The sequence below is a fragment of the Nipponia nippon genome, unplaced genomic scaffold, assembly GCF_047370975.1.
Source record: "Nipponia nippon isolate SJK-2023a ecotype South Korea unplaced genomic scaffold, ASM4737097v1 scaffold_2, whole genome shotgun sequence".
Lineage (NCBI taxonomy): Eukaryota > Metazoa > Chordata > Aves > Pelecaniformes > Threskiornithidae > Nipponia > Nipponia nippon.
The window spans coordinates 58,860,374-58,885,247 of NW_028262336.1; the positions used below are offsets into that span (position 1 = coordinate 58,860,374).

The 24,874-nt window shown below is 44.2% G+C and overlaps 1 protein-coding gene across 5 annotated transcripts in view; it reads right to left on the reverse strand.

Moving 5' to 3' along the window:
- Positions 1–24,874, reverse strand: part of GABRA5 (gamma-aminobutyric acid type A receptor subunit alpha5) — a 58,612-nt gene that overhangs the window by 31,993 nt on the left and 1,745 nt on the right. For all 5 annotated transcript variants that reach the window (XM_087757964.1, XM_087757960.1, XM_087757961.1 and 2 more), the window contains 4 exons: positions 24,707–24,859; positions 16,332–16,453; positions 14,428–14,495; positions 14,094–14,314 (listed from right to left, as the gene is read on the reverse strand). In XM_087757964.1, the coding sequence (XP_087614090.1) occupies positions 14,094–14,314; positions 14,428–14,495; positions 16,332–16,453; positions 24,707–24,792 (497 nt within the window). In that variant the 5' untranslated portion in view covers positions 24,793–24,859. The remainder of the gene's footprint in view (positions 1–14,093; positions 14,315–14,427; positions 14,496–16,331; positions 16,454–24,706; positions 24,860–24,874) is intronic.

The window sequence follows — 24,874 nt, forward strand, 5'->3', positions numbered from 1 at the left end:
AGGGGTAGGAAGAACCGAGTTTAGCAGCTGCAAATGTGCTTGGGTATAGCCTTTCATTTCATTAACATGAATTCTTTGGTTGAAGAAGTTCCTTTTGCTTGTTATCAATGTTATCTGCATGCTTCTTTCCTTTTCCCATGCCTCCGTCCTAGGGCCACTCCTAGTCTGGCCATCTTGAACAAATGAACTAGCTATACCTATTTGTTACATGCTATTCTTAAAAAGTATGTTGCTGAGCCTCTTACGTAAATTTAAAATGCTCAGTGAACACTCTCCTAGCTACCTCTTAGTTAGTGTGCATTACCTGAAGCTTGTGAAGCGCCTTGTAAAGGGCAACACAACAGAAAACTTGACTGTGGGTTCTGATACACCGCATCAATGCCACCACCCTGAATTTCTGCAGGGCACTCTGTGCCGAAGAATGGCTGTTTTTCATTACTTTGTGAGGACCTGAAAAACAGAGTCACTAAATTGACTCCTGGTTCAAAGAGACTGATTTTCTACTGCATACAGAAAAAAAAAGCATCACAGAAGTCATCTCTTACACTCTGGGGGCTGGAAGCATGGGTCACTGCATACAGATTTGCTCCTAGGTGCACAGTACAAACTATATTCACATCATAGGTCCAGGAGTCACAAAGAAATCGATATTTGGGTCTGCTCCTTCAAATATCACCTGGGATGATATTTGCACACTTTGGCTTTTAACACAGTGTTAAATCTTAGATACCCTTTGCATACCCTAGTTTACACAACTGATTATAACACAATGACTCCCAGTTTGCATTTACTGAAAGAAGAGAAAGGAGGCTTTGGCATGCATATATGAAACAGTCTTTGCCTAATACTTTTAGTATGGTCACTCCAGAACAATCTTGCTGTGCTCATTGCAGCACAGCTATCTGATCTATAGACAGTCTCCAAACCAGGATTTTTCTGTCACAGAAGAAGCACTGCTCAAACTGCAGTTCTTTCCAACAGAAGCATTTAAAAGCTTCCCTCCTCCACCATCATTCTGTCTTAACAAAAGCCCTATGGGATTAGTTTCACTCAAACAGAGTTTTTGACAAGATTATAAGTGGCTGTTAAAGGTCCTTTACAATGGGAGGACGAAACTCTGATTTTATTGAAGTTAATGGTAAAATTCTCCCCGACTTCAATGGGGCCGGTATTCACCCAAAATATGTAACAAACCCTGGTTACAGCTGCTGATTTATTATTAACGACAAAATTTCACTTTCATAATGCTCCAAATACACTGCTATCCAAATGTTAATCAACCAACAAAATGCTACAGCATAGCTTAACTATCTGAAAAAAAGTTAGGTCTACAAATTATTTCACTTATCATCCATAATTGTACATGACCGTTTCATCAAAGCTTCATTATGTATAGCCTTTACTTTAAGCACATAAAGTGATTACTGATGTTCTGTTTCAACAGAATATAGACACATAAGCGAACTGCTATCTAAGAGAAGCACAACAATGCAAGCAGCAAGTTGTCTTCACTCCAGAAAAGTCACCTTCAACCATTTCCACTGCAGAATTAAGTAAGACAATGCTTTCAAGAGGCCGCTGCTTTTTAACAGGCGGGGGGAGAAGGAGGTGTTAAAGTCACGGATGTGGTGAGGAAATAAATGCAGATGTTTGTGAGCCGGACATCCACAGCAAGTGTGGTTCGAGGAGAGCACAAGGCACTCTGTCCTGGCAAAGCCTCTTTTAGGGGGCTGCAGGGACCTCCCTGCTGTTCCCATGATTTCCCTCAATCCAAGGAGCATCTCCTCCTACTCGTGGGAAAAGAGCTGGGAGACTCAGCAAAGCTATCCTCTCTCTGCTACCCTGGAAGTGCAGAAAACACGTTCTGGAGTATTATCCGCAGCTGCCAGGCAGGAGGTGAGGGCAGTCACCTGCCCGGGGAGCCAACAGACAGACGCAGAAACTTGTTTTTTCTTATCAGCTACTAGCTTTAGTATGCAAACAAATTAAAACAGAGAGCTTTAGAATGAGAGGGGAGCAGAAAGGCAGAGTCACCAGTGGCTTTTGGGAGAAATTAACTCAAGATAAGTGTTGAATAACAAGAGTTTCTGATGAAGGGGACACAAGGAAAGTTTTGTTGGCTCTGAGGTATTGGGGCCAGATACAAAGCTCTTCTGCCTGTTTGCCCTAATCCTCAAACCAGCTCCATCTTCTTAGTTGTTTATTTCTGTGCACTGCTCTTGCCCCTGATTAAAGGGAGCATTTCAATGCCCTGCCCTACCTGTGCTGGCAACCAGTACCTGCTGTGGGGCTCAAGCCAGAATGGGTGCAGAAGAGCCAAAGTGCCCTTCCCAGCATGAGGCCAGCCATCACCATTTTCCTTAAAAAAAGGCAAAATGTTTGCTTGAAACTCATCTCAAATCTATCTCAACATCTCCCCAACATGCCAAAAAAGAGTTAAGTGGATCCAGCCTTACCCAAGCTGTGTCCCACCCAAAGGGTGGCTCCCTGCAAAAGGAGACTTCGGGGTCCAGTCAGACCCTTCTCAGGAGCTGACTCCAGGAGGAGCTTCCCTGGGTACCTGCTCCGACAGACCTCGGCGGAACAATCTGAGCCCTTGCAGCATCTCCAGTACGCACTTTCGCACGCTTATGCGGATAACAGAGTAACAGGGAGTTGTTGGTTTGGGTTGGTTTTTTTCAAACTGTGAACGCATTGTTAGGTTTGTGAAATTACTCATTTAGCCTTGACTCAGGACGCAACTACTCCGTTCTCCAAACCAAACTGTTATTCCTTTCAAAGGGTTTTAAAGCAAGACTTGCTTCAGACCACAGCACAGTAAGTGTGTAGGCCAAGGAACAGATGTCTCCCTGTGTTCCTTAAGTATATGAGCATATATATAAATATATATATATACGTGTGTGTATATATATATCTGCAAAGACCTTTCTTGGTTCTGAAGCACTTCCCATACAGTCCTAACAAACCCTGTGGATGGCAGTGACAGTGGGTTACCTAACACAGCACAGAAGTGTTAGGATGTGGATACACATTCAGTCACAGTATCAATGGCTGTAAGTGTCACCCTGAAACCCGTCCCTGGCTGGGTGACCGTCTGCAGCCTGGCTCAGGGGAGAGAAGTGATTATTCTCGGTAACTCAAACACTGCCTTGCTCAAGAATCTCCATCACTGTGTTGGATAAGAGGCCAAAATACAGCCTCAAGGCCTTGTTCTGCACCTCCGCATGGGATGTGGAGACAGTACACTGCTTCTTATTTATAATGCCGGTTGTACGCTCGTTTCCTTGGGATCCACCATACAAAGTGAACACAGAACAGAAATTAAAGCTAGGAGCTGGAGTGAGGTGGTGTGCAAAAATTTCTCTGTTAGCCCATTTTTCCTTCATAATCACTCTGCCAAAGAATACTACCCTTTCCCAACTTTCCTGTGATGCTGAGATGTGTTACATTTATATGACACCGAAATGTGCTTTGAAAATGCCACAGGGAAGGGGCTATGGAAGACTAAGAGCTCCTGTTACTGATGTTTTTGTGAGCTGTGAATACATAATTCAGATGTATGGTGTACTTGACAGCAAAACTCTCATTTTAAGCAAACCAAACCCTTACCATAGCTTATGTTGAAGTGAGAAAACAAGACTTTAATTGCCTAGATTAACGGTGCTCAAGAGTGGGTTATCCTGAGATGATCTGAGGTGGACAGGATTGATCTCAAAAGCTGCAGCACTATAGGAATGACCTCCCTGCATGTGGAGTACCTTGGCATACCCAGAGCACACTCTTAGATGGGGGCAGGAGGGATGTTCAGCCTCAAGATACAGGAAGAACTGAGAAAGGCAATGACATAGCCAAGAGGACACTTAAACTATCTGATCTTTGATAGGGATTTGGGGGGGTTATAGGAAGAATCACATTTCCAGCTCCTGGTAGAAGTTTATAGTAGAGGTAATACCTTTCATTCTACAGTATTTCCTTAATATGGATGAAAGCAATGGATGGAGCACTGAGTTTATGCTTATCCATTCTTGCCATGCAAGGTGTCTAATGAAGTCCATGAGCACGGTAAAACTTGCTGGAAGAAGCTTTATGCAGTAAAAAAAACCAAGCTTTTTGGGAGTCAACTCCTTCATTAGGCTCTCTGCCTACAAACCTTACTTTCCTAAAGAAACTTTAGGCCAATATGGCTATGCAGCTATGAATGCTGTAGCACAATATTGCACTCATCTACTTGACAGTTTCACTTAAAAACCTCTCCAAGCTTTCTCTCCCTGCTGGTCCCTTGTACACGATGAACCCTCCCTGACACCCCATGAGGAAGGCCTTCAAATCTCTCCTCCACAGGAGCTTCTATTTTTACTGAATTCTTGAATTAAAACCCAAAAATCTAACTAGTACAAGCAATGCTGAGAAGCTGATTCAGTTGTTCATGCAGGTAAAATGGGAAACATCTCAACCAGCCCACACTTTATTATGCCATGCCACTCATTTCCCCGAGTCTGCACATGCTACATGTTTTGACTATGACCTCCTCACCAGCATGGCCTTTTGGTGGCATGTTCAACTATGTGCTAACTGCAATAAATACAATTGTTCTTGCAGTGCTGCGTAAGACTGAACTATGGGCTTCTCTTTGGCTTTCAAGAGAGGCTAGTCCCAGCTACTGGCAGAATCAGCCAGTGAAGGCAATGCCCGGTGCCACCCAACTGCACAGGGGGTCATCCGACCCTTACTTTCAGCAGGATAAAACCCAAGTACACAAGGAAGAAGCGAGCACAGAAAGCTCTCGCAGGCACCCTTGGTGATGGAGGCTTAAGACTGTGATGGACACGGCACAGTGCACCCGTCCTCCAATTTTGCTACCACCTGTTAGACGATCTGATCGGTGCAGGTTTCTGACTGGCCAAAAGGGGCTTTTGTTCCTCTATTTCTGCCTGTCAGTATGGCACATGTTTCCCCTTGGATGAGGGTTACCTGGCTGCACAGCCATCCGATTCCTTCCTCCCAGTTCACACAACCTTTGTATTTGTACAGACAGGCACAAAACTGCATGCAGTATTTTCTATAGAGAAAAATGAGCTGGATTTAGAAAGTAACAAGGGGCGGGGGGGACTGGATGGGCAGCAGCAGCCCATTTGGGCTCTCTCACATCTAGGCTGGGATGCGCAGACATGGGAGGGTAGAGGTAGGAGGGATTATGATCTGGCAACCCTAAATACAGAGCTGAAATCCTTGGTTATTTTCCACAGTTCAGATGAACGATCTAGAGCTCCAAAACATCTCACCACAGTTTCCTTTCAGCAACTCGCATTTAACCGCAGCCTCTTCTTATTCACCTCACATTTCTATGTCCGCCTCTCATCAAGATGTCCTGCCTTTTGTGTAACTTCAATGCTCCTCCACACCTCTGTGTGAAAGGGGCATGCATCAAGTGATTTGATGATATGCTCTTTCACAGGGAAACATGTGCACATGCATATTTGTATGTACCCCTGTTGGTACACAGAAGAGGTTGTTTAGCCATCCAAGCAGGATATTATTATCTGGTTTTTTTGCCTTGCCTCTGAAATGCTACATGCTCCTGATCAATACAGCTGTGAAGCACCAGGTAAAGCGGCAGGCTGTGGGTGCTCGCTGCTCCAGGGAAAGAACCCTCTGATCCCTCAGCTGTTTCACACCATAAACAGTCATTAAACAAGCCTCAATTTACCATCTGTTTGCTATTTATGCCAACACCAGCACTAGCATCTGCTACAGCATAAGCACCTGTTTGCTAGTGCAGCCTGAGAGAAGGAAGGGCCGAATCTCCTAGTGACATTTGACTGTCCCCATGCTAAACCATGTTCAGCAATGTACTTGGCTCCTTCTCTCCACCCAGATTTCCCCAGGACAAAGACGCAGTTATGAAGCTGGATGGGAGCTTCCTGTTCCTATCAAGATCAGTGCCCCCCAGGGCATGCACCCCTGTGCCCTTGCATGCAAACGGGGATGATGGAGCTGTGCCTATACCTCAGCGACATGTCACCTCAGTGACACCTTCAGAAAAGACAGAAAAGCAAAAGCAGGTAGAATGGGTGAGATACATATTCTACCACTGGACTGAGCAATCGTAGAGATAGTGGTTTGAGTTTGATGCTGAAATCAATTTGCGTAAATGATGTTTTTAAGATATACAGTTAATGGCAAAAACATAGTAGGTATGTATTATTTTGACTAAGGAGGTTTTGCTAATTTTCCTTATCTTTTAGCTGAACCTCCAAGTCAAAACACACTATTTTTTTTTACATGGACAGGACACATGAATGCATTAGCCCCTGAAGAGATGACTGTGGAGCAATGAGACTACCTTATGAAGTCTGACTGAGCCATTAAAATAATCCAGGGTTTTATCATCCCTTCTGGTCCAAAAGTTTCCTGGCCCAAATTCCTGACAGGAGTATGCAAAGGGAAGGCCAGCCTTGCTTGCAGAAATTCTTCCTAGGCTTTTATACTGCATATAGTGCATATAATGGACACAACCTCAGCATTTTAGCTAGAGCCTGGTGAAAAAGACTTGCTTCATCATTTAGAGCAACCAGATACAAATAACAGTTTGGAATTTTTTCAGTGATATAAAAGTGACTGTAAGATACAAATTTGTGTATGTGGTTTCAGGAAATTTTAATTTAACAGTAGAAAATGGAATAAGTCAGGCTGAACATCAATGTAAGATAAGCTAACATAACAAGATCTCTTAGAAAGTAACTGAGGTCTCCAAAGGCAATGTCTTAAGACTTCTACAGAACAGAGTAGACAAAAGACTAGAAACAGGCACTGCCAGTGGACTACTCATTAAATGACAAGCCATGTGCATTTTTTCACCTGCACCACCACACCAAGACACTTTCCTGTAGAAAGGCTGAAGAATCCAAGTAGAAAGGAATGGGATGGGTCAATGAAGACTATTCTTACCCATGCCCATTGCACGACTTTACTCAGCTATACTGCTATTTTGATTTGATGAAACCTTCAGAGAAGGGCAAATTACCAAGAATTTCCTACAGGGTAACTGTGGTATAACACAATACAGGATTAATTTCTGACCCCCACCGTAATATGTTCATCTGATCGGACGTTTCTGAAGCATCTTAGACCAGGCCCTTCCTGTCTTCTTTTCTGAAGTAGCCTGGAGCCGCTCTCCAGCCTCCCTAAGCCCTTTATTCCTCACACACATGCTTTTACTTTCTGACTACTTCAGATATCTATATCCCAACCTGCAGTACCTTCTAGTTATTACTGAGTGACCATCATCAGTACCAAGTATCCTGCTCCCCAAAACCCTTCCACCCCCATTTCTTGCAAAACCCTATCACACCTAAGTCCTCAAATGCATCTTCATGATCCTCTGCTCTTGACTCAGCCACAGGTACCCGGCACCCACCAGCAGCTAGCTGGCCTTTGGCATCTCTCGCTAGATAGCCCTTTCCTCGCCAACAGAATTCTTGTGCTATATGCACTGCAAAAGCTCTTCCCTTCATCTAAACAAGAAAGGCAGGATTGCAATTTATTGGGGTTTCCTGACTCCTCCTAAGGTGCATTATATTCCCTCTTACGCCCCCCTAGACAAAAGTGGAGGACTGAACCCAACTACAGTGCACCCTCATGTGCTGCTCTTGCACAGCCTTGGGCTTTATGTTGCATGGAGAAGAAACTGTGCAAGTCCTCCACAACACAGCTACAGGACCAGCTGCTGCCCAGGACATCCCGTAGCTTTAGGCAGCTTGCACACTACCAATCTCCAGGCTATATGAGTATGGGGGTGGGAAACACCAATGGAAATAAGTAAATAGGATGGGACTTGTGTGACTAAACACAGACATCAATAGTAACAGTAGTTACCCTGTGCTCCTTTTTCTGCCACTGTGAAAAAACCAGGAACCTCCTAAAGTGGGAGTGGAGAGAAATAAGCATCTTTCATACTAAAGTAGACTGAAATAATGCAGACAACTCACTCCTTAAGAAAGTCTCTCCCCTGCACTGGGAGCAATTCTGAGCCAAGAGGCTCAGCTGCAGCCATCAACGTTACAGATGAGTAAAATTAGCTGAGGTGAATCCCACCCATCCTGCCTGATGCACTCCGCCACAGCGTATTTTAGATTGCTCTTTGGCAGTCTGATGTTTCAGCACAAACGTAAGTGTAGTTCAGGGGACGGTATTTCTGATTAGGCAGATGAAGATTTTAATTTCAGTTTAAGTGAAATGACTATGGAGTTCACTGTAATGTCACCCTCCCCTGGTAATAAAAAAAGATAGCACAGCCATAACAAATCTTCAGCATCTACCAGGTACTTCCGAAGCCCCCAGCGACCCATATGCAAATTTGGGCAAAGACAGAGTCACCAATGCAGCTGTGCTTTCCTGGGAGTGCTTGGGGGGTACCTGTCAGGGCACCACCTCCCTCCAGTTTCTGTTTGGTCACCCCATCCCCTCCGTGCACATCTGGGACATCGGGTCAGCCCATCTGCAGAAGTGAATGATACCTCGAGCAGTTCGTGGTTATAAAGCGGGGGGAGCACAAGGGAATCTGGCAGAAATTGTACCAGCTAACCCCAAGGGAAAGATGGGTCTGCTCAGCACAGACCTGGAACTAAAGCTGGACCTTTTGTAACCCCTCAAAGTCCAGGCAAACATCTCCTCATCCAAGGACAGGCTGGTTCTGGTTTGGGTTTTGTCTTTTAATCAATTCTGCCCTTGCTGTGCGAGTTTCTGTCTCTGTGATGGAGATCTCTGCGGGGCTCTGCCCACTTTTATTACCAGCAGAATAGGCTATTGTCACGCACTCTACATAGGGACTATATTTGAGCAGGTCATAATTGCCCGTTTTGAATGTATTACACCACAGTCTCCTCTGATGCCTTTCTCTCTCTGTGGGTAACTCCAGCCATGGATTTTTCAAAACAACAAATTTTGGTTCCTTGAAGGACAACTTTTGCGAAATGGGGCAATGTGCAATCAAAGGAGAGAGACGGAAACCGCTAGGCTTGGTGTTAAAACAAGAATCCTGCTGCTATCCTCAGGGAAGGGCCCTTCATTTCATATATCCCTATTTTCTCTCACTCTGTCAAAATCTGAATTGATGAAAAGCAGCTGAGAGTCCTTGCCACCACGGCAATTTTTCATCACTCTGCAAGATTCAGCCCAATGTGAAAAAATTATTTTTTTTTTCTTCCAGCTTCAGGCAATTTGAAGCTTGAATATGAAAGAAAAGGCAGCAAGACTAACATGGGGAAAGGAAATGCGTATTTGTATGGCTAGATAGCTGCTAATTAGTTTTGCAATATTTATACAATACCCAAAAGCATTGCCAGATCCCTTTCTGTAAATATAAATGGGTGCATAAATGAAATCTTCCCTTTGAAAGAAGAACAACATATGCAAACTGAACAGAAATGTTCCCATCTAGACGGCTGGCTGATTGAAAACTAAGGGTTCATTTTGCAGTGTAGATTTGCCGGTCACTCCTTGCTCAGGGCCACACAAGCAAACCTGCATCTGGGAACGGCTGCCTTCTGGCAAAGTCAGCACTTGAGAACCCACACATTTTTCATATATTAATTTTCCCTTAAAAAAAGCTAAGCAAACAAAACCTGGCTTTCCCAATGGAAATCTTGAAAACAGCACCGTATCTTCCAGTCAACTGGTTTTATAATCAATAGCTCTACAGCATAAAATGGTTAGCTTGCTCATGAAGCGCTTCATGTAAGAGCAGACTTTGGGCTAACATGCACCCAGGACATCTGTACACTTGCAGATACAATTTTAATGCTCAGCGCTAATGTAAGAAGCAGTATTTTCAGCCTAGATAAGCCTGTGTATGCACTACCGACAGTAAGCAGTGGGGCTATGCTGCCATCAAGTGGATAGCCATCTTACACATTGCTGAATTTTAAATGCTTCATTGGTAACTGTATTTCAGGGCTGTACTAAAATTTTTGGAGTTTCTTAAACACTTTACTAACAAATGTCTGCAGTCTCCAGCTGACAAATTACGCTTTTGCAGATTAATGGCACAAATTCAACTGTATACACTCTCAGGATCTCTGGCAACTTTCAGTCGCTGTAATAACACGGGAAAAATCTGTTTGTACGCTCTTCAGATGTATGACCATGTCATATTTAAAATCCCAAATTATATCAGATGCCTGGCAGCCCTAGTGGTAGCAAAAGCGGCTTGGAGTCCTTTCAAAATGATGGCGAGAGTGGGCCTCCAAGACGCCTAGCCCTTGTGCTGACACAAGAAGATTTTTCAGTATCTACAAACTGATAGAAAATCATCAAAAACTCCCTATGACCTGCTGTCTAGAAGTTCAGTTATGGTCCGAAGGTTTAGCTCTAGTGAGCACACTCTACTTCACACAAGTTCTGGGAAAAAAACCAAGGCAGACTCGCAGCTTTTTTCTGGCATCCTACAGCAAAGTTTATCAGAGCTTCTGTCCTTAAAGCCAATTCCCACTGAGTGAAAAAATGCCGCTCACCGAGACATTTTGGTTCTCTTAGCCTGAAAAGGTTGCTTAAACGCATTTTTCAGAATAGTTTCATGGAACAAACAAGTTTTATGCTTCTTATAACATTTATTTCTCAGATAGGATAAACTAAGTATCTTTAAGTCTTTAAAGGGAAAGAATCAACTTTTTGCCTCCATTCACAAAGCTATTTTCTATACAGATTAGGGAAATAGGAAGTACATTTGCTAGTGCTTTTTATCACAGCGCTCTTACTGGAAAAAAAAAAAAAAATCATTTCAAAGTGGAGATGCGGACAATACTCCCCTCTAGGGGAAGAAACAGAATTTGCAACTTTCGATTCGGAATTTGCAACTTTCAATTCAGCAGTGTATAATTTGTAAACCACATTAGCAAAATAAAACAAATAGGGCCTACCAAATCAAAGACAATCGGAATTATTAAGTTGTTCCCTGAAGAGAACGCTGCTGCCTATGAGATTTGTCTGAAGAGCATGTTATGTTCCTGTAAGCATGAAGAAGGGTTTTAATACTACACATATACAGAAGCCCATGTATTAGATTTCCCTAGCAACATATATCCCCTCAACTTCTGACCGAGACAACATATCATCAAATGAAACATGCCAAGAATACATTTTTCTTCGTAAGTAAACACATGTATCATGAAAATGTATGTACTGACAAGTGCTAAGTGGAAGTTTGCTCAGCTGATCATACTTGGTATATTTGGAAGTCAAATAAGATGGAGGGTCAGCGTCGGCTCAGCTGCTTTCCTCCTCTTCATTCAGGCAGCCAGATGCGAGGTTGCAAAAGCAATTCAGGCATCTCTGTCAATGACAGAGGGTCCAATCCTCCCCACACGGATTACTCCTACGTACAGTCTGGGAAGCTCGCAATTCCTCCTTGGAAACGAGGGGAATGCAGAGCTAACAGAGGGTTGTCTCCACATCTCCAGATCCTGAGAACCAAATGAGTCTGATGGGAGCTACAGGAGATGGGGCTCAAGCCTCGGCTAAGACCCAGTACCTTCAAGCAGTGCACCACCGCCGATAACCATCTCTCCCCTCAAAAAGTCCAGTGCTGCCTATCTTCGCACAGAAATCCATGCTAGGTAGCACTGATGAGCTGTTACCTTCGTGGGGAGTTGCCAAGGGCTGGGCGGCAGCTGAAGGGGCTGGCCCCATGTCCCAGCCACCTCTGCACAGGTTGGGACGGGATCCTCAAGCCACCTTGCGGCGGAGCATCACTCATGCTGCTGAAACGCCCATCACGAAAAACTGCTATCCCTAAAGTAGCACAGTGCCATGCACGTTACAAAAGCAGTCTCCTGACTTGTGTTTAAACAGAATAGCATAGACACTCATTTATTTTTAAAGTTATTACTTGCAATAGTGGAAGGCAAGCTATTTAAAAAGCTTTGCGCTCCATTTCTTATCACATACACCATGGTTCGTGGGAATTTATTTCCACACACATGCACACCCACACACAATACTCTACCAAAAAAAAAAAAAGTTATGTTGCATGGTTTTTTAGGTTACAAAAGCTTTCTGTGTCTTTCTGTAGCCTACAAAAACATCAACCCCAAAGAGCTTTTCCCCTGTGAAAACCAGAGGAAAAGGGACTGAGTGGGATGATGAGAAAGTCTGTGTCAAACCCAATTTTTTCTCCAGCTGCATATGCTGAGCAGGGCACTGTCTTTTCCTCAATATATTATGTGGCACGTAATGTGACAATACTCTGCCATGGTCACAGAAGACGCACTTGACAGAGTAATTCAGATTCAGTGGTGGGCTCACCTAGGTCTCACTTCGCTACCTCGGATGGCTCAGCTCATTGCCTCATGAATCGGTACTTTGCTGCATTTCTTTAAAACACTGCAAAACCCAGTACTTGCACAGAAATAGCATGCCAGCTATGAATCCGCCACACGATGTAATGTTTTGCTCCAGGCTGACTGCGAGCCTGATCTGGACCTACACACGTAATTCACACAGATAATCGGGAATCGCCTCTGCAGCAGTCTATGGAGTGGTACCAGCACAGTCCTAGCAGCAGTGAGACTGGTTGTAAGGCCAACGTTACAAGTATTTTTGTGAAAACCAGTTTCTCTGATAGTTATTCTGACTTTTATTCATTTAAGCATGTATGTGTATCCTCACATTGTTTCAGTTTATTATTGTGGAGATCACTGACTTGGGGCTAGTAAGAACAGCAATACATATAGCAGAAGAGAAAATGAGGGGTTTTTTCCCCTTCTTTTAAACATGACTGTCATGTCTAAGTCTTTTTAGCACTAGTGCAGTTACAACTGTGATGGTCTAAAGCTGTGAGGACTTACATGAGGATACCTTACTTCTCCTAAATCTCTTTTCCTTTCAGAAGAAGGGATTTAAGGCTAGGGCCAAAATAAATAAATAAGTAAAACAGGTTGAAAACACCTGAAATAAAATCTGGGAAGCTCCAGGTGCCTGTGTATGAAAGCATAATCTCCTTGAGCCCCAACAAGTCTTAACCACCGGGCCCAGGAGCAAGCTTGGGGCTCGCCCTCCCAACGTGTGACACCGGGCGTCTGTCAGCTCTGTGGGGCAGAGCCGGCCCTGCAGCAGGACCGGGTACCAGTGGGACCTCAGCTCCCTCCTCGCTTCGTTGGCGGCTGCCTGCTGAAAACTCGGGCTTCTCAGCACCTAAACTTCAGGCTCCCGAGCACTTGGCTGGGTCTCAGGCACCACTCTGCGCTCGTATGTGAAAAGCTCAGAATAACACTTTGTTGCTCAGTAGGTTTTTCCTTTCATCTCTTTTTCAAGTGTTGTCCGTATGATTACGCTCTTGGAGAAAACCCTGTTGAAGATAGACGGCAGTCTTAATTACTACAGGCTAATTACCTTTAATGAGCAAATTGCCGTACATCGATGTGGGATTTGGCCTGAGAAGAATTTCAGGCAATCCTCTAACATCACCGATATTATATCTAGGTTATGCAATGATGAAGCTTGACAGTGTCCTCTAAGCAGATGAGGAGCACGACCCTGAAGATCTGAGACATCAATTTGCTTCTCTGCCAATACAATGTGCCAGCTTTGTTTTCAAGAAAGTACTTGCTAAAACAGCTTCACAGTGCTGCTAGCTTATTTCATTTATCCCTATGATGATTTGCCTTTTAGCACTATTAGTGAAATCGAAAAAAATAATAACAAAAGCTCCAAGGGTTCAAGATGTACTGCCCCAGTACAAGATCTCAGTTTCTGGCCTTGGAGACTGTTCCCCTGCAATCAGCACTGCAGCTACAAATACAAACAGTAAGAGAGAACAGATCTTCATAAAAAAGCTGGACTGAATCATCAAATCTGTTGAGAATATGCCTTCCATTTAATCAAAGGAAATATTTAAGCACTAGCGGTATTCAGAAGCTACAAATTAATTGGTACTTGTAGGCAGCGATTATGTTTTCCATTTTTCTTGATATTCACGTAAATATATGTGAAAGATTGGTTTCCTGGCTTTACTAGGAGTGGGGGAAGCAACACTCCCCACAAGTATTTGCAGAGCTGGTTGGGAATCAGCATCAGAAGAAATCAATCCCTGTTATTACCTCATGGTATACAGCAGAGTGCCATCATCCTCCAGGCGCAGAAGTTTGTTTGGGGTTGTCATGTTGTGAGCAATAGACTTCTTGCCATTGTGGAAAAAAGTGTCCGGGGTCCAAATCTTGCTGGCAAGCAGGTTGTTAAGAGGGAGGCGTTGCATAGGTCCTTTGAATCGCAGCCTTTCGTCTTTCCAGCTTTGTCGGAAAAAAACATCAATGGTGTATTCCTGGCACAAAGAAACAGTCGAGGTATTGCAGGATCTGAATAGAAGCGATGGTTCCGAAAATGACTTTAGCAAAGTAAATACAATGGAGTTGGCAGCGATGTGCTCGAACTTACCATTTCTGTGTCTGACACAGGACCAAAACTGGTAACATAGATGTCTGTTTTCACCTGAGTTATTCTCTCTGTAATAAATATAGACTCTGCGTTAGTAATCGCTTTAAGAGGCAAATACGTGCTTGTGATGCATTTCTCTATTAACAATTTCTGAATCACTCAAAAATCCCCAAAAGCCTAAAATTAAGAATATGTTTGAGGAAGAATTTCATCCCTGATCAAATGCAGTTGTCAACCTTTAGCAGCCCAGGGTCTCTTCTTACAATCAGTGGAAAGAAACAGGCCCTTCAAGGGTGCAATTCCTCTGACTGACAAGTTTTGATCATGGATTACAGAATGGTTTGGGTTGGAAGGGACCTTAAAGATCATCTGGTTCCAACCCCACTGCCACGGGCAGGGACACCTTCCACAAGACCAGGTTGCTCAAAGCCCCATCCAACCTGGCCTTGAACACTTCCAGGGATGGGGCACCCACAGCTTCTCTGGGCAACCTGTTCCAATTTCTCACCACCCTCACAGTAAAGAATTTCTTCCTAATATCTAATCTAAATCTACCCTCTTTCCATTTAAAACCATTACCCCTCATCCTATCACTACACTCCCTGATAAAGGGTCCCTCCCCATCTTTCCTGTAGGCCCCCTGTAAGTACTGGAAGGCTGCTATAAGGTCTCCCTGGAGCCTTCCCTTTTCCAAGCTGAACAACTCCAGCTCTCTTAGCCTGTCCTTACAGGCGAGGTGCTCCAGCCCCCTGATCATCTTCATGGTTCTCCTCTGGACCTGCTCGACCAGGTCCATGTCTTTCTTATGCTGGAGGCCCCAGAGCTGAACACAATACTCACAAGAGCAGAGTAGAGAGGAAGAATCACCTCCCTTGACCTGCTGGCCACACTCCTTTTTATGCAGCCTAGGATATGGTTGGCGTTCTGGGCTGCGAGCGCACATTGCTGGCTCATATTTGATACCTACTATAGAATGAGATGAAATGTATCTTGGAAGGACCTATTCCCCTCTGCTGGCTTGGATGACCTGCCTGATTTCAGGCATCTATATTATAGATGTCCAAAGTTAGGTGAAACTAATTCTGCCCTCAAGATTCTAAGTCCTTCTGGCATCTTTTCAAATCCAGGACTAATTTAATTTAAGGGCAGAAATTTCAGAAGTTCGTTACATAAGATAGCATCGAGCCCTATTTTCAAGCATCTCTGTGTAAAGTGAGAGGAGAAGGAGAGAAAGGGATGAAAGCAATGTGTTGGTCTCAAAAGAGGAAGGGGTGGGGGTAGCCAGATTAAAAAAGGGCCAGGAAGAAACATAACAGATGGTTTACACATGGGTAGAAGATGAGAGAAATCTGGGGGATAGAAAGCTGAAGGAGGGCTCAACAAGGTTAGGATGGCAAGCAACTATTCACATGTTATGGTTTTAAAATAGCTGCTGTAGAGGTTATCAAAATGACATATCAATACAGATTTGCTGTAGCTATCTAAAAATGGATGGTTTGGAGATCTGTTTTTAACAGAGATTTTTTTCACTGGCATAATTTTATACATGCTGACCAGTGCGAGAACCTTGCAGCAACCTGCTAGCACCCTGTCTCACTCACCTTAGGGAGTACCAGAGAGAAAAGAAACCCAAACTGTATTCAATTACAGAAAAAATGCATCACACATGCTCTCCTAACCCAACCTCAGACGACCTCAATGACTGAAAGAAGACGATTTTCAGTGACTTTTATATTGTGCCCTGTTTGCCAGCAGACAGATCTACTTTCTGGGCTTCGTTTAGCTAATGAAACACAACTCCCTCATCGAGGCCCGTGCCAAGAGCAGGTACCCATTCAGGAGGGCATCATGTAGATGATGGTTCTGCATAGAGGGGACCAGCCACAGTGAACGCGTTACCCTACCTCCCAGTCCCGGGCGCAGTCGGTTGTCATAGCCATCCAGCAGACCATCCAAGATCCTGGTGAATATAGTGATGTTATCATTGGCGTCCTCTTTTCCTGATGCTGTTGGCGTTTGCGAGAAGCTATTTTATGCAAACGAAAAGAAACAGGTCAAAAGCCATGCCGGCCTCAAGGGGCTTCAGTCCCAAGGGAACTTTGCGACGGAGCCTCCGAGCCTCTGTCCTCTCCTGCGGCTCCCACTGAGTGTCATGGGGAGCCACGGCAATTTCATCACTGCTATAAGCAACCGTAAATAGCTCTCCCTGGAGGAGGAGGACCCAAGGAAGGGCCCATGCCATGGAGGTACAGCCCTGGGGTACTGGATCGGGGGACACCTAAGCCCACTGACCCTCTTGCCGTAATGCACAGGGAGATCCCAGTCCCCCACACTGCCCTGCCCCACCTCAGCGCCACCACTTCCCCATCGCTGGCACGTCTCCGTCCCCTGAAGGGAGCCAGGTCACCTCATAGGGCCAGCAAAAGCTGTTACTGGTTTTTCCCCAGGCTAGCTCTCCCGTCTTTGGGAACTGCATCAGCTGGCAGGGGAGCTGCAGGAGCAGCACGGGTTTGCCTGGGGACACTCCTTCAAGTCTGCCTGAAGGTACTCTTTAATCCTTACGTGCCAAACAGCTTCTAATTTCCACAGTTTATGTAATTTATTGCCAGAACAAAGGATGAACTCTAACCTTATTTGAGGATAACGAACTCCCATTGCATTCAAAAATCCCACCCCAGATCACTGGGGTATCTGAAAAAACATACTGCGGTACAGAAAACACAGTTCTTCATTCCTCCTCTCTCTTTTGCATAAATTAGTCCTCCCTTGTAGTATGCAAATAACAGCAAAGTGTAGTGGGCCTCATTCCATATCTTTTGGGCCAGATTTGTTTTTATTCTGAACTCTTTGTTATTTCATCATTTTACCCATGCTCACAGCATAACTGTAACTTGCATTTTTAAGTCCATTTGATTTTCATTTAAAGATGCTTAGGAGAATCCCCTGCCTACTAATGCCTTTGCTTACCTAAAGAACAGACACATAAGTTTCCACAAGCATGCTTCACCTGCAGCAAGCAACGAGCATCTCTTAAGACAGCAAGCTTGCTCACACTCAGTGCTTATTCAAGTTTCAGTCTCTGCTAAAATCGCCAGCAAATGCTCCAGCTGCGACAGGGCACGTCGCCCCACTAGGAACCATACCCTGCCTCATGCACCCTGCCAGCAGACAGGAATCACTTACACTCCAACAACCTGAACTCGACGAGAGCCAGTCACCCGGAGATAAAAAAATTTAAAAATCCATGTTTATTTACTACCAGTCCCCAGGGAAATAAATCAGTAAATAAATAGAGAACCTCAAAGCATCCCTCTGAACAGCTTGCCTTGCAGAATGCTTGTAACATATGCGTCAGGCTTACCTAACAGAACAGGATTTATACAAAGACAAGGGACCTCAACCTGGTTTTACCTGCACAAGGTTTACACTAATGGGACTTTGCTGACACCCCTGTAATGGGTTTGGAAGTTTTAGTGATGCGAGACCTGGGTCAGGACGAGCTGCTGGTGATCACGTAGCCCCTCACAGACATGGCGACCCCCAGTCCTGCGCCTGTTCCCTTTACAGCTTGTGTGCTTCTGCTGGAAAAGGAAAGGATTGCAAAGCCTCTCAGGAAAGGGGAGCAAGGCCGGGCGGTGGGAGCACGGGTCCGATTCCCAGGAATGCTGAAGCACTTGCAAACACCTGGCCGAGGAGGCTCCTCGCAGCCCAAGTGCCATCAGCACTGCTGTGACCCTCAACAAGCTCACACCTGGAGAGCTCAAGGCCACCAAGGAGCTCCCCTTTGCTGCAGGTGGAGGTATAGCTGCAAATCTTGACCATTTTTCAGGCCATCCCCTCTCTCCATGGTCAGAAGACCAAATTAATTCTGTTTTCTATGCTGTGACCACAACCTCTAGTGAGTAACTGAGGCAGAAAAAACATCGCAGACATGTTTGACTGTAATGAAAGACAGTTAATCCAGCAGATGCAAACTGATTACAGAAACATTAGACATCCTTGCACGCCGCACCATTCAAGACAAAAGACTGTATACTTTTTTGTCAATCGTCATCAAAGCGATTCACCATGTAAAGGTAAATATTTACAAGCGGCAGCCTAGTGAATACAAGGAGGAGACAGAAGTTACAGAGGTTCTTCATACGCAGCAACCATAATTAACGCTTTGGTAAAATCCTAGAATACTACTTTAAACTTTTCTCATTTATTTTAGCTTCTTTCTTTCATGAGAAAGAGATATGCATCGTGCTGTCTGCCTCCTTCACCGTATCAACGTAGGACCCCATTTTCATTTTCCAGTGCATCTCACAAAGAAGCAGAGAGATCAAACCTCATTTCATTCCTACAAGCTCCATGAGAAGCAGTGACTAGACAAGGGGAGAGGGATCTAAATTAGTGCCTCATTAAGTAAAAATGTGAGGTCAGCAGTCATCTCTTCCCTCTGGCTCACTGACTGGCCCAGTCAGCACGCATGGAGCTCAGAAACAGCCTCAGCAAAACCAGCCCACCTCCTCTCTGCTAATTAAGAGATATAGAAGAGAGTTGCAGGGTGATTAGGAAAGATCCTGGGAGTAAAGGACCGCAGAGGTAAAATGTAGGTGTTGCAATGGGAGATGGGAACAAGGGATGCCCAATGCGGAGCCAGAAAGGTACGGTGCTGGGGGCACAGGATACAAAGCTTCACTAGTTTCTCTGCTCTTGAAAAAGCTTGTTATTTTTAGTGCTTATGGCTGAATTCAAAGCCAATTGAACTCAGAGGGAAGATTTCCATTGAACTATTTTTGTGGGGATGGGACAAAATATACTTAGTTCTCATAACTGCTCCTCTGAACCTAACAAGAGTAATTGATGCTGCTTCCTTCTCTCTCGGCTATGTACAGCTTTCACAAGACTAGTATACACACCTCGAATGCCGAAATACTTTTATATCTCCACAAGAAAATCTAATTAATAGATGAAAAAGATGGAGAAACAACTAGGGTGAAGACTTATAAAAAGTCTGCACTTCATCTGCAAAACTGCAATCCAGTTCAGATTTGGCAGATCGCTTCACCCGAAAAAGAAGGCATCTGATGCCGAATTTTGGAGAAATGTCAGCATCATGTGAAGCTGCATTTGTGGATGGATTACTGTTTGCCATTAATGCAAACAACACTTTTTCTTTCACAGAAAAGTGAGCATTTAATTTATATTTTTGAGATTGCTGGTGAAATAGCAATTCACATTTTGGATTAAGTGCTGAGGTTGTCTTTTATGACATGAGACCTTTAAACTGTAATTGCAATGTTACGTGCATGTATTAGATACTATAGCTTTATGAGTAGTGAGAAAACAGGTGATAACCTAAATTATTTCTGCACAGCTAAAGATTAGGTTTTATCAACATACTAGTAGGTACCACATTATTGCCTCTCTGCAAGCAAAAATATTTTTATGGCAGACATTTTCAGTTATGGATAAAAATAAACCTAGAAAAGAACCTTAGGAAAATGCTAAGAAAATTCAAAGATAATTACATTTAAAGCTCATTACTGAACATAAACTAAACCAACCAGGAATACTTCTCATCGCATTTATTTAATATTGCAATTTCAGGGTGACTGAAAAAATCAGAAGCCACAGAAGGGGCCGATCAGTGTAAAATGTAATCACTCTCTAAAGATTCACAGCTACCTCTTCCGAGGAGTTCATCGTTTACCATTTTAAACATCACTGTCTTTTTTGCCGTCTAGTCAAAATCATAACAGATACTATTCATAGCTTAGTTGGAATAAGAGGAAAACGTATGGTAGGTATTTCATGATTTTCCCAAAACGTTAAAAAAAAAAAAAAGTAAGAGACATGGGAAAAATAACTGAGGAGTATTTTGCGACTGAAAGTTGTATTTTTTTTCTCTCTCTCTTAAGAGTGAAGTTTCCAATAGCTTGCTTTAATAGGATTGGAATTATACCAGAACTTCAGACAAATTAACAGTTTGTGGAAAAGACAATGGAGAATGCACTTGCACACTTTTGGATACTGTCAGCTGGCCAGACACCAAAGGATTTACTTTTCTAAGTTAGCTTCTTACCATCCCTTTCTTACAGATTCTTGAGATACGAAAATGCTGGTATTTTGTGAATTTGTGCAATGAAGATTCAATTCTTCCACATCATTAGGAGAGGGGAGAGGACTGACTGAAAATAATGAAACTTTAATGGTCTTGGCAGATCCTTAAAGAATACTTTAATTCTTTCATTTAGCAAGAGCAGTATTTTACTGCCTTCTGGGAACGAGAAATTTGTGAGCAATGCAATGAAAGCCTGTTTTTCATAGGGCGACGTCTTTATCGTCCTCACCCCCTTGCACCTTAACGCCCCTTTCAATATCCTGACTTTCTCCCAGTAATTAAACACCTCCCAGTACTCTTAGCTACCCAAGTCACCGACCTGCAGCTTCACTAGAAGGCAACGTGTGCCAGGGCTGATCCTGCACCAAGCACGTGCTGGATGGCCTGCAGGTAACGCACCTGTCATTTGGCCAGCCGGCAGGCCAAGCGAAACAGAGATGCTGAAGCCGTAGCTTTCTGTTCGGCAGAGGGATCGACTGATGCCTGTCTGCCTCCTCCAAGCAGTTCTAGGTACTCACTTAGTTTTCCAATTATTAAAATTGTCTCATGGGTTCAAAAAGCTATCTGGAGACATGGAGAAGGAAAGGAAAACAGAATAAAAGAAAAAATGGATAAGCATGACGGCATAAGCATATGATAATTCTTACAACGTGAGTCTTAAAAACATGAGGAAGAACTCCCTAGCATCTGCAAGTACGTGGAAAGGGATAGCCCAGCAGAGCTAACTGCTGAGGGCTGCAGAGTCTAACTTGAAATAACAGCCTGAAGGAGAGGTATGTTTAGCCTAAATAGCAGGATTATGGTCTTAGTGATAAGGACTGTGAGCTAGTGGAAAAGTATGTGAAACTACAGACACACCACGCACTGAATTCTTACAGTGTACAGAGAAGTCTTGCGTTGGCTACATTTAATTGGGATCTTCTGTTTTCCATGTTTCTACTATTATAAGTATTATTAGCAGATGGCAACCAAACTGTGGTCACACCAGCAACATCCATTCGCGGTGGTTTCAGCTCTCAGACAGATTTCTGAAATTGCACGTCTAAAATGCAAACACACAGGGACTGCGCGTCACCAGCATGTCCCCAGAGATGTCCCCGAGGACAGTCTGGGGCTTGCAAAAAAGTCAGGATGCAGCAAGGTCGGCCGGCATGGGGCCAACCACGTGCTACCTCACCTCAGGGAGATCTCGGTGCAGGCAGGCACCCATTGCGCCGACCCTCGCAGGGCTGCAACTGCGTGCGCTCCCCGAGGGCCAGAAAGGGCAAGATGCTGGGCAGTGCCACAGCACCCGCGGAGTCTGGCAGGACAGGACCCCGCGTACGTTGGTTTCCTTCCTCGACTGATGCACTCAGCCTCACAGCATCGCTCTTGCGGGCACAAGTCCAAAGGGAGTAGAGTCTGAATTATTTTGCATCTCCACAGACCCCCTGCCAGGAGAGCACCCACCTTCTGCTGGGTTTTGTCAGCCTGACCCTGGGGGCCTTGCACGCATGAAACCGTGACTGAATTCAGCACAGTCCTTCATGTAGAACAAATGGGAGGAATCAGCCTCTTGTCTCACCTGAAAATACTCTTCATGGTTATATTTGACTTTTAATTATTCCCTAGCTCTATTATTAATGTTTACTTTCAAGACTATTGTGAACGATCTTGAAACGCTTCAGTAAAATACCGTAACTCGTTAGAGCATTATACCACTCAAGGCTGAATTCAAGCAAGCTTGAAAAAGCCTTGACTCGTGCTGGACTGTTTCTGCAGAAGTAGACTCATAAAACTGTTACACCAACAACGGTGGGGGCCTTCGCATCCTCTTCTCGTTTCATCTGTATCTTTGAATTTTAATTCAGTGATTTTTCTTTAAATAACTTCTACCAACTATGCCTACAGTCCTTCTCTACTGCCTATTGATGTGGATAACTCTCAATAGTCATTCCACGTTTATGTTAAACATTAATCACAGACTTTTGCTGAGATTTCTGAAGTAGCCGAGGAGACTGAGATACATAATTCCTGTTTATTTTACCAGGCATCGGGCATCAAAATCCCTGAAGGTGGCTTGGGCTATGTCAGCAAAAACTGTATTTATGATTTAATATGAATATGGAATGACTATGGAGAATCGTAGACAAATCTCTGCCTTCATCTGTAATATCCTACTGTATCTTGCTTTTTAATTTGTGCTCATTTGACCAATCACTTTTATCTAGCACATTGCAAAATGCACTGCAATGTAACAGCGCAGTCCAAACACGGATGAAGCTAATAAAGAAGAACATGGTAGCAACAGCAAGTATTATCCGTATTAGATTCTTTCAGTTAATATACCAGCCTACATGTAAATTGTACCGTTCTGTCCTGAAGAGTCAGTCCCAAAGCACTTAGCAAATTACACTCTGAAACCGCTTCTGCCTCTGAAACAGAAGCGCTGGAGCATCCTCTGTCTTTTGAGCAGGGTCAAAACTCTGCCCTAAGGCAGCGTGTGAATGGTGCAGCGAATTGGAGCTGCTTATCTTTGCAGGCCCAGACTAAAATTACTAGATCAGAAATGGGGGGCGAGGGGGGGGCAGGTTACGTGACGATCTCATTTTAGTGCACAGAAGCTTTTTGAGTAACTCGCAGAAAACAAGTGTCCTAGTTTCCCCTAACTGTCCTGTTCTGATTATCTGCCAGGTTACAGGTCACACCAATTCCTACCTGGGACTTAGATTCAGTATTTGCTTCAGAGTTGAAAGGGAGAGTTAAACCCTCTCTTTTTTTGCAGCCTCGCCTATCTGTTCTTCTGGTAGGGGAGTAACACAGTTAAAAGACCCCACACCAAACAGGTCATGCTCAACTATTGCAATGTGCTGCCTTCTGCAGGGTTGACGGACAATCAGGAAGGACTTAAGGTTATGGTCCTCAAGATTTTCTCAGCGTGGCAATACTTTGTCAAATTACAACCATCTCAAGACAAGTTTAAAACCAGTCCCACACTATCCATGCCCTCTTCATTTCTATCACAAAGTCCAGGGAGAATTTTGCCTTAGACCGCGGTGAAAGCAGGACCAAGCCGTTCCAAGGTGAATAAATCGGTGTGCAGCTATTTGTATCCTTTGTAGAGTGCAGTCCTACAACCGTTCGTATACGCCACTGTGGTCACAGGCTTCCACCTGCCTACATAGAACACATGCTGGAGACGGGGCTAAGTTTTGTTTACAGCAGAGACAGTCATCACTCAAAGTTTGGTCTTTCTCCTGGTTCCAATCTGGAAAAAATCACTTTGCTTGAAATCAGAAGCTGATTTGCATCTCCATTTTGTATCTTCTTATAGCAAGGGATTGATGGGTGTGCTTGTGAATCAGCACGTTGGGAGGATTCATTTTTTTCTGGTGAAATCATAAATAATTGTTCTCCTCCACAAAGAAGAATCAACCTACGTTTTCAGAGCACTTGCAAACTGCTTTTTCTAGACTCCATTGCATAGCCCGATTTTGGAAAGTTCTTAAGATCTCTGGGTTTAGGAAAAAAACATATAAATAGGGTTTTTCTGTTTGTTGGTTTTTTTTTTCTAAGAGCTATAGTAGGAGTATTTCTTCAATACAGTTTTCAGAACATCACCGTCAGGAAAGCATCCAAAGCAAAAATAAGGAAACATGATTCCTTGCTATATGCTTCAGGGAAACACAATTTCTAAATATTCTAGCAAGTTTCAAACCCGGCCATCCTTCTGAGCAGTCACGATCTCAGCTTACTCACTAGGAAAGCCTGTACCAGCTAGCAGCATGCACCCAGTCCCTGCTGTTGCAGTCTTGCACTACTGCCTATAGCCTGCACCCGCCAGGTGAGAGGGAAGGTGCAAGCCCCCCTCACCGCAGCCACGGGGGTAGGGAGCACCGCAGCCCCCGGCTGCGCTGCGCCCAGGTCGGAGCACTCAGCAGCTGTAGGCCTGCTCTGAGCTCCCCGTGCCCCCCAGGCCTTCCCGCAAGAGCGTTACGGGTGTAAAGAACCGATATGAGACAGTAAATTTGAGCAGGAAAGCGAATGGCTCCCTTCCCCCTGACACCAGCACGTTAAGATGAAATGCAAAGCCCGCTTGTTTTGTTCGGCTGCTCCGCACCCCACGGAGCCCAGGTTTTCTATTTCCTTAAAAAACCCAGAGCAAAAATTCAAAGGCGTTTGGCAACTCACCCGAAGTGGCTGGCTAAACTCATGGAAACGCAGAAGAGGAAGAAGTTTTTGATCATGATAAAGCCAGAGGCCATCCCATTGTCCATTCCAGAGGAGAGGAGGAATGCAGGTGGTTGCTTTGGTAAAGGTGCAGCTGCTCACTTTCTTCTCAGGCTGCAACAATACAAA